General features: G+C 49.9%; 1 protein-coding gene across 1 annotated transcript in view; it reads right to left on the bottom strand.

Moving 5' to 3' along the window:
* Positions 1-1,282: 1,282 nt before the first annotated feature.
* Positions 1,283-10,569, bottom strand: part of pggt1b (protein geranylgeranyltransferase type I, beta subunit) — a 16,892-nt gene continuing 7,605 nt past the window's right edge. Inside the window, exons 5-9 of the mRNA XM_035380475.1 lie at positions 10,243-10,375; positions 7,143-7,188; positions 5,840-6,024; positions 4,481-4,589; positions 1,283-3,043 (exon numbers count right to left, since the gene is read on the bottom strand). Coding sequence (XP_035236366.1) covers positions 2,895-3,043; positions 4,481-4,589; positions 5,840-6,024; positions 7,143-7,188; positions 10,243-10,375 — 622 coding nt within the window. The 3' untranslated portion in view covers positions 1,283-2,894. The remainder of the gene's footprint in view (positions 3,044-4,480; positions 4,590-5,839; positions 6,025-7,142; positions 7,189-10,242; positions 10,376-10,569) is intronic.

Raw genomic sequence — 10,569 nt, 5'->3', positions numbered from 1 at the left:
GTCACGGGTGACAGTCAGAGTCACCTTTGGTATTTTGACAGGGCACCAGGGAATGTCCTGCTCTTCACGTTAAGTGCCATGGGAACATTAATGACCCTGCTGAGTCAGGATCTCAGTAGGCTAAAACATATTATCCAGGCAGAAGATGGCCTTTCATCCCTCGCCCACTGCACCGGGCCATTGCATTTCAACAGGGTTGGGGGGGGGGGGGACGAGCGCCCCCTACTGGCCAAAACACCACTTCCAGCAGCAATTTAATTTCCCCCAGGTCTCCCAAGTAATGACCAAGCCCAACACCTGCCCAGCTTCAGCCAGATGGCAAAAGTAGGGCGCGCGGTGGCAGGGCTGATGGCATGATTACCCAGCAGGCCTCAGAGGTGCCAGCTGCCCAGATAGTTCCGTACAGGATAACTGGCAGAGTGAGACTAAGGGGCTGTTACAGAGCAGGGACCTGCCCGCACTGTGAGGCATTAGTGAGATCATTCAGGCCGGAAAGGCTGCTGTTTTTTTTTCGGACTTGCTGTTCTGGGGCCGACTGTAGGACTTGTTTGGGTACTCTCGCCTGCCATTTCCTCGTCCGAGCTTCAGTCCCGGGGCACGACAGTGTAACCCAGATGCACTCCGGTTTTAAACATTCAAAGTTTTACAAGTAATTAGCGTACAAAAACAAACTGTGCAAGAGCGGCACTTAAACATTCAGGCACACAATCACATTAAACGTGTAATCTTAGCGTACTCCTGAAAAACTTTAAAGTTAAATTGAACATGGACATATAGCAAACCCAATTTAAACATTGTGGAATATGCCTTTTGTTGTGTGCCTGACAAAATAGGTTTCGAATCCTGTAGCCTAATCTGTTTCTGGCCACTTCCAACGGATCGCCACACCTCAGAGCAGCGGCACACAACCCTATTCCGCCTCTGGATCGGCAAAGTCTTAGGGACCGCCACACATCGCCAGGACAACACAACAACATTGTGCATTTCATCATGACCAACTGTAGTTGCAGGGGAATGGCGGCCATGTTGCTAGGGGACTGGCTGCGGTCCAGTGTTTTGGGAACCGTGGATTTGGAGGACTGAACGCTCGTCTGCAATGTCCCAGACTGACCAAGGACACTGCAATGAGAAACAGACCGCAAGCAGACCAGGCAACTTAGTGCATTTTCTTCTTCGTTTCTCTGTAGTCTGGAGCAGGAAACGGACACATGAACATCACCTTCACAGTCAGCCCGGGAAAAGAAGTAAATGACCATGAAGAAACTCAAGTCCAAGCACTGCCGATTTTTGCGCCAAAATAACTAACATTTATTACACGCAGAATATTTCCCACATACAAATGCAATGACAAATAAAATTCATAACCATGAAGTTACTTCCTTACCGAAGCTCGTAAATGAATGAGGTACATCACAGCAAGTACAGGGTACTTTACCAATTTAATGTTAGCATAGTAAACAATTTCATGAAACGTTGTCGTGTGATTGACTCATTGTAAATGTGGCTCTTGTTCGGGTAGTCAAATTTTTTTTTTTCCGTTTTGCATATGAGACGAGTAAACCAACATGTTTTACTGAACTCAAACAAATGTAATAAAGGAGATAAAAAAACCTTCAGGAAACCCAACAGTGATGTATTCCTGCAGATACGGACTTGATTGTTAGGTACAGGGAATTTGTGTGTTAAAATATACATAATCCATTCACACTACCATAATTCTAGGGGCCCCAACTGTAGAGATAAACAAACGTTAGAGATACTATGCACTACCAGCTCTGTACTGTCTGTTATTTCGATTCGATTCCGTGGCCAAAAACACTGCATTTCAAATATGAAAATTTCACCGGCAACAGAACAGGAAATCGAGCATATCCGCAATTAGAGTTGTCACATCCACTTTATTATTTCTATAGATAAAATATATAAACATTAATTCATGTAACGTAGTCGTTCTAAATTTACACTTTACATGGACTAACTGACATCAGACGCACATTATTCCGTTTGACAGTGCCTTGTGTAGCGGTACGCACACAAAGCAAACATTCATTTTTAATTAAGGCCGATCTGCAGCGACACAGGCCAGTCCTGAGACTCGTGTGCGCGCGCAGTGTTTTCTGACCGAGGCACGTCGTCCAGTAAGCGGATCTGGCATATCGCCGTTTCGGCCGTTTCTCGCGACACGAGCCGAGCTGCAACGAAATGCGCGCTAGCCTCTCAGTTCCGCAGCCCCTACTCCCCCGATTCGCTTTTTTTCCGCTTCCAAACTCATTTTGAACAAACGCGAGAGAAGTTAAATTGGTAAAAGCAACATACGTTTTTTTTTTTTTTTTTTTTTGCACAGACACTTTTTAACAAAAGGAGAATTGTGTTAAATTCAAGGCAAACAGAAGTATGAAAAACGGACTCGAACAAAACTTTAGGAAATAAAATTTGAGCGCGTGACCGTGACTCAAACGACCGGGGACGTCCGCTTTGCTTTTTGTTCGAAGACCACCTTCCTAAGAGAGGAATAATAAAAAGTGAAGGCTTTTCAAAGGAAACAAAGCAGAAGCTGGGAGAGACTCTCCTCCCCGTGAAGCTAAACAGCGGCAGCCTTTCCCGGGGCACAGTCTAGTCCGCCAGTTTCTTTTCAATTATTGAAGACCCCCCACCACCCCCGCCCCGCCCCACAAGAGATAATTTATTAATTATATTCCCCTTGTTTCAGAGAGACTCAAAACTCCTGCACAGGCTAACTGCTAACGTATATCTATTGCTAAGGTCAGAGAGAAAGGGGGAAGGTTTGGAAGGTGTGGGGGGGGCGAGAGGGGTTCTCATGGCTTGTAGGCGACGGCGGTGGAGGTGGTGGTGCTGAGGGGGGGTCCGAGGGGGTGGGGTGGGGGGGCGAGCCGTCATGTGCAGCTCTCCCTCCACGTCCGCTGCAGCTGCTGCAGGTACTCGAAGGCCCTCTGGCTGACGTTCAGGGCAGGGTGCACTTTCCGCAGGCTGGACTCGCCGAGCAGGGACAGGCCGCAGATCCCGAAGTAGGCGTGGAGCGCGTCTGGAGCGGACGCGGGGGGGGCGGGGTGAGGCGGGGGGGGGGGGGGGGAGCAAGGGAGAGAGAAACTAGGTCAGGGCGAGCGCCACGGAGAAGCACCTGCTTCTGGCAGATTTTAGACATCGACCGGGGCGAGGCGACGGCACTGGGCTGGGACAGTTTTGGGCCGTGCTTCACGTGTGTGTTCACCATGACACCTTCAGCCATTTTACTGAGGGAACTCAGTCAGAAAGGCCTGACATGTCATAAGCTCTATGCTTAATATGGACCTGGATACGTGATAGATCACTAATATTTGACTGCTACAACATTGCCTCAGGAGTGGTATCTGTATATAAACATGGTGTTACAGACATTTAAAATTATTCATGGAAATTTGCAGCGTCACCTTGACCAACATTAAACCAATAAATATTTAGTGGACACTTCACTGGAGGGAAAAATATCTTTCTCACAGTATAAATGACTCATTTTGAATCAACACCTGGTACTGCAAAATCGAATCGCACCCTGAATGTTTCGAGGCCTAGGAGTGCCCTTCAGCCCTTCAGGTTTCCGGAATTTTCTTTCTTTGTCTCGGTAAATCGAAGGACACGCTGGCAGCAGAAGCCCCGAACGACCAGGCCAGCGTTTCAGAGCGATCGATTCCGAGCAAAACCGCAGCCAAATTGGCTTCTGGCCTTCGGGTACTTCACTTAGGACCCTGACCGACAGACGCTTCTCCGCTAAATTATACCCGCTCGGCTCTCTCACAACGCAGTTCATTTTGGACTCACAGGAATCGACTGAAAGCGCAAGAGAAAGGGTCGACTATTTCGCCTGAAACAAAACAAAAATTTTCATTTTTCTTTTTTGTGGAGTACCCCTTTAAGGAATCATTAATAATGTATAGTGACCTGTCTCTGTCAGTCCAACTCCCGGGGGGGGGGGGGGGGCCTCTGAAAGGCTTTCAGCCTCTGAGCATGTGCACTAAACTGAATTATAATGAAAGGGGGGTAATGGATTGAGAACAACAAGCCGACACCAGCGAAATCAGAGCGATCGCGAGGGGCGACTGATCCTCGCTCGTTTCTGAGAACTCCTTGAGGAAAGACGCCGGCGTCCGGACCAATCGTCTCCTCGGATCTTATTTAGCTGAATTCAGCGCGCGAGCGGTCGGAAAAGAAAACAGCCGTTCAGCGCGATGGAAAAACAGCTCAACGGTCCTCACAGCCCCTTCTCTTTCAAATCGGACAGAGGCGCGCGACACAACAAACGGGGCGGGGAAACCGAACCCGGGTTCGTCTCCGGTGTCCTCGGGGTCCGCTCTGCACAATGGGCGTATGAATTAAATATGGGCCACGTTCGGGGGTGTGGGTTACGGCGCGGTTTCGGGTTGACAATGGCGGAACCCGGGCGGACGAAACCGCCCCTGGAGTGCGGCGCGGCGCGTAACCTTACCTGGGTGGCTGTCCGGCCACTTGGCGAATCCGCCGACCAAGCGGTCCTGCGTGGACAGGATGTAGCGGCGGTTCTTCTCAAAGTTAGTGTACTGGAAGACATCCAGCAACTGGGACAGCAGGAGAGAGCCTCAGTCAACACATCAGCCCGAAACCGAACGTGGAGCAGGTCGGACACAGGACAGAGTGTACAGACACCATGGCATGTTTGTGCACAGACAAGATGGGATGTTTGTGCAGACATGATGGCATGTTTGTGCACAGACACCATGGCATGCTTGTGCACAGACACCATGGCATTGTTTGGGTACAGACACCATGGCATGTTTGTGCACAGACACCATGGCATGTTTGTGTACAGACAGGATGGCATGTTTGTGTACAGACAGGATGGCATGTTTGTGTACAGACACCATGGCATGTTTGTGTACAGACAGGATGGCATGTTTGTGTACAGACAGGATGGCATGTTTGTGTACAGACAGGATGGCATGTTTGTGTACAGACACCATGGCATGTTTGTGCACAGACACCATGACATGTTTGTGCACAGACACGATGGCATGTTTGTGCACTGACACGACGGCTGGTTCGTGCACAGACACCATGGTTGTGGGCACACTGTGGGCATGTTTGTGGGCACACTGTGGGCACAGTTATGAGTCTGAAGCACTGCTTGGGTTGGCACTGAACGAGGAGCCAAAAACAACATAACCGCAAAAACAACGACACCTTTCTTTGCAACTGTATGAATGTTAAAAATGTGTAAGCAAAGTCTTAAACAACCCTTAAATCAGAACCTGTTGCTGAGGCTTACACCATTGTGCAACAATCCCAAGGGTTTCACAGTAAAAACCAGCTACTTTTAACTTCAGTTAATATATACACACATCACCCATGTGCTTAAAAAATATAGTGCATAGCAATGTTTTTATAACTCCCACTTAATCTGAAATTAACATTGTCAGTGAAGTTCAGAGCAGCTGCATGAGTTTCAGGTGCTTTATGTTCCTCCATCCAACACGTCTCCCTCCAGTGGGAAATAACACATTAGCTGTTGCTTTTTTTGTGCCAGCGTGCCAGTTGTCAACGCTAACCTGCAATTACCTGCGATTAAGTGCGTTTAACAAGTGGGCGTGTCACAGTAACAGAAGTCTAACTCTGATTTACTGAAGAGCACAGCCTCCCGCGAACCTGAGACGATCGCGTTAACCTGGAGAGAGGGTAAGGCGGTTTGGGGCGGTTTGGGGTGGTTTGGGGCGGTATGGGGGCGGTTTGGGGTGGTTTGGGGCGGTTTGGGGGCGGTTTGGGGGCGGTTTGGGGCAGTTTGGGGGCGGTTTGGGGCGGGGGGCAGGGGTACCTCGAGGGTGGCCCCCACCCAGAAGGAGTAGCAGGTGTCGACGGGCTTGTTGGGGCGGCCGTGAAAGCCGGTCTGCTGGCGCATGATGCACCAGCGGCGAATCCGGTTCAGCTCCTTCTCCGAGAACATCTCCTGCAGCCTTCCCATCAGGCACAGCGAGGCCACCGCGCAGAAGGTGGAGCCCCCTGCGGGAGAGACGGAGACGGAGACGGCCTTAGCGACAGCCCAACGACGCCCAGACCACCAAGCATGACCCCGTGCCCCCACCAACACCCCCCCCCCCCCCCCCCCGCCTTGAGCTTCCCCAGCGCCGCGGTAGCGCCTGCCCATCGAAACGCTCCCGAGGAAGGGGTCATTTCAGAGAGAATGTGCTAGAAAGCCAGTAAATCTGCCACCGAGGCAGCCCTGTGGAGGCCACACACACCAGGGGAGCGTCTGGTGGTCACAGAGCCGTGCGGTGTGTGTGTGTGTGTGTGTGTACCCTCCCCTCAAAAAAAAAAAATCATTTTCCTGGGCAAACATGGGGCATAATTTAAACATTTTTTTCCCTAGAATGAGTGTGAAAAGCCTATGTTGAAATGCCTTCCACAATGTGCCGAGAATTTATTAATCCACATGGAGTCTCTCCGGCACTGGCTGTTATATTCCTTGTATTTAGAAAGGTTGGAATAAAAAAAAGAAGAGAATTTTGGAACAGGATGTGATAAAGGGATATCAAAGTTACAGCATTTTTTGGAAGAAGAACCTTTTCAGGAATCAAAACAAACATGAGGCACACATCCAAACAGATTACCTGCAGGAGTGGTAATCTTCTGAAACATAATACCCTGTGATTTATAGAGTCCGGACAAAAGAACAGCAACAGGAATGACCAGCACTCCGGGTATAATCCAGGACTCGATTTACGTGCTGTGAATTAGCTCTGAGAATGTGTCATCTGTTATGCCCACGGCTGTCTCTTTGCACAAAGTAACATGCATTCCTATCGAAAGCCTGTGTAGTTAAACCGTAAACCATAAACTGTTTCCCTGCTGGGAAAACATATTGTCTGTCCCCCAAAAGTTCAACGTACGAAGACTGAGAGTTATTAGTAAATTGGTAAGAATAAGCCTCTTGCACATTAAGCCCCATGTTTCTGTTCAAACATTTAGAGTGCCTATCTACAATCTAGAACTCCCCTGCTTTCAGTGACCAGCAGTGATTGTGACATCAGCATTAGAATGTTCGGTTCAGAACATTCTAATCTCTTATTTGTGCTCTCGCACCTTAAAGGGTTAAAAGTGAGATAGTCTTCTGTACTCACCATGTGACTCCAGCCCAGCTCCCTGACCAATGCCGTTGTCATACGACTGCATGAAAGGAAAAAAGAAACCGTTAGCAACCCACTTGAAAAACACCCTCACATAATCCTGAAAGAGGAACCAATGAGGGATTGTACACCATAAAATCACATGAGTATTGAGTATACAATATGTCAAGGGATAGATGGGTGACTTGGTAGAATATGTAAATTTATTATGGGTTTGACCAATATTCAGACTCCGGGGATACAGACTACCCTGGGGTGGGACATGCAGGTGCCGTGGCAACGCCAGCTGTGTGCCCAGCCATCCACACCGAATCCGAACAGAAGGGCTGCCCCGAAGTCTCAATTTGGGCTCGTAATCTCCGTGGCAACGGCCAGCGAACGGCCGCGGCCTGCCGCTGCTCTTTAGCGCACCGCGTGTTCTCAGACGCTGACGTGCGCTGTGTCGCAGGGAACTAGCCGTCTACACAACTGCCGAGCCTTCGCCCGGGAAGAGCGGGTCGGTTACACCCCACACCGGTTACACCCCGCACCCTGAAGCCAGGCGGTCCGGAAACCGCCCAACGAGCCACTGCGCCAAACCCGGATTTGCAGAACCGCCCCGAGAGGAACGCGACCGTTACCCGACCGCCGCGAGTTACAACCCCGCCGAAAATCCGGCGGAAGGCGAATGGGTAAGGAGATTACAGGCCCCGTGGGGCCTTCCTCACGGTGCTTATTTATAGAGGCCTGAGAGTAATCGGGGCGGCTCTGCCGGGACCTTTCCGCCGGGTCGCCTCACGGGGGGGTGAGTCACCAGCGTCCCGTAATCCACTGCAACACGGGAGGCCCAGGGAGTGGATTACGTAATCTGCTGCGGGATTAGGAGTTGTGACAGGGAAAACAACACCAAGCCTCCCACCCCCCACCCCCCCCGTGTCTGCATTCCCATGCAACGCACTTAGTGGGGAGGAATGCTGATGCAATCCTGCTTAGTCTGTGTGTGTGTCTCTATATGTGTGTGTGTGTGTGTGTATGTGCATGTGTGGGTTTGTGTGTGTGTGTGTATGAGTGTGTTTGTGTGTAGTACAGGGAGATGTTTTAGTACGTCCTCCACCAGCATATGCTACAATTCATCACTGAACAATAAGATGGCCTGAATTTGAATCAATAACACTGACCTGACCCCCCTGCCCGACCTCCCCATGCCCCTCCCCCCAAATCAAATCATCTTTCGAATTTGAATAATTTTTTCTCTGTGCTATGACCCTACGTGCAGCGGAGAGGGATAACGAGCTCCTCCGTCTCTCACCGCTCCGGTCGGGACGTCCCGGGCAAATCTAATCAAACTGCAGCTGCCTCCCAAGGACGAGCTCCACTGAAGCGCATTACGGCAGAAAGCACACAGCGCCGTCTCCCTCCTCTGCCCCGCTCGCCCCCCCTCGCACCCCCTCCCCCCCATCCACTTTCCGCTCCCCGGTGAAGAGGAACAGACACGCGCCCCGCCTAAATAAGAACCACAACGCCGTATGGAATTAGCATCATCGCTGGAGCTGCTCTGAGAGCAAGCCTGAAGGGAAACATCACGAGAAGGGTTTTTTACGTTATCGGCCAGAACTGCTCTCTTTCCTGGACCTGCTGGAACATGACACCGCATCACAATCTCACCTTTATTCGATTTTTTCTTCTGTTTTTTTTTTTTTTTAGAACATTTCTAATGACTAATAACTGTAGGTCGGTGAAGCGGTTTTTGACGTCATCAATCTTGGGTAATATTAACAGCCTGGCAGGAATACCGGTCTAGCCAGTGTTCTGTTTGGTTGCCCAAAAACCCATATTTTACCATTGTGTTAGCCCAGTGAGCACACACGCAGCACCCTACATACAATATCTCTACAACCCTGACAAGGTCACATGGGCAATATACTGAAGTGGCCCGTTTATAGCCGTGAATCACAACTTAAGCACAGTAGCATTGCTGATTGTCTTGAACACATGGTTTAATCTAATAGGCATTATGACATCATCAGCCAGCTGTAATGTAGCTGAGTTTAGAAAAGAAGCTGATTGGCGTTGGTTCTTTCTTATGTTGTGTACTGTAGCGCTCTCATTTCCCCACCAAAGAACCCCAGTCAGGTTTTACTGGATGTATTAGTGGTCGGGGGGGCTGGCCTGTTGATCCGGGGTTTAAGTTTGAGTCTTGGGTGGGTCACAGCGATCGTTTCCTTCAGTAAAGTACTCAACCGGAGCTGCTTCAGCAAACACGGTTTCGGTGAGGTGTGGCGTTTAAGGGTGAAGAAATACAAGCGGTAAGCCACCAGGGATAAGTGTGCACTTAAGCAAGCACTGAATAACCATCTAGAAACAGCCCTTCTTATGCATCACACTGCAGTTGTGTGCATTCACACAAAGGGATGCATTTTAGCTACATGTACTGATGAGCACATGAATGACAGCCAAAGACTGGTCACATGTCCCTAATCAGAAACCTTTTGCTGTGATCTAATCTACGAGGGACCCAGTGTTGGTGTGTATGGCCAGTTAGCTCATTTAGCCAGGGTGACTGGTGGAAACGAAAACCTGCAGGTACACCGGCCCTCCAGGACCAGAACTGCCCGGGCCTGGACTAGCATTCGAAATTCCAATGTTTATGGACATCGAGCACCTGCCTGAGCACTTGCCTGAACACGCTATCCAGCTCACAGCAGCTCAGAGGGAATGGGGTGTGAGCAGAAGGGATAACAACATGTGTGTAACAGAGACACACTAAACTCCAACGCGAGGCTGAACTCAAACGGAGGCTGAACTCCAACACGAGGCTGAACTCAAACGGAGGCTGAACTCAAACGGAGGCTGAACTCAAACGCAAGGCTGAACTCAAACGGAGGCTGAACTCAAACGCAAGGCTGAACTCAAATGAAGGCTGAACTCAAACGGAGGCTGAACTCAAACGGAGGCTGAACTCAAACGCAAGGCTGAATTCAAACGCAAGGCTGAACTCAAACGGAGGCTGAACTCAAACGCAAGGCTGAACTCAAATGAAGGCTGAACTCAAACGGAGGCTGAACTCAAACGGAGGCTGAACTCAAACGCGCGGCTGCGCGGTGCCCAGTCTCACCATGCTCCGGCGGATGTAGTCGATGGCTCTCTTCACGTCCATGCCCGACCAGTCGTCCAGCATGTAGCAGATGCAGGAGGCGCAGTACACAAAGCGCATGTCGTTCTCACTTCCCTCCGGCACTGCGTAGAAACTGAAAACAGAGAGAGGAGACGGAAAGAGGAATCAGCCTCCCTTCCCCCGCCAACATCGCAGAGACAGAACTTTACCTCCTCCACCCCTCTCTGACATCATCTATAAAGGATTCATCATCCCATCATTAAATGAGTCATTTCAATATTGCTATGGTCGTAACAATATACAGTTAAATGCAAAAGTATTGGGAAA

This window comes from Anguilla anguilla, chromosome 10 (genome assembly GCF_013347855.1).
Source record: "Anguilla anguilla isolate fAngAng1 chromosome 10, fAngAng1.pri, whole genome shotgun sequence".
Classification (NCBI taxonomy): Eukaryota; Metazoa; Chordata; class Actinopteri; order Anguilliformes; family Anguillidae; genus Anguilla; species Anguilla anguilla.
This window is presented reverse-complemented; position numbering and strand designations above follow the sequence as displayed.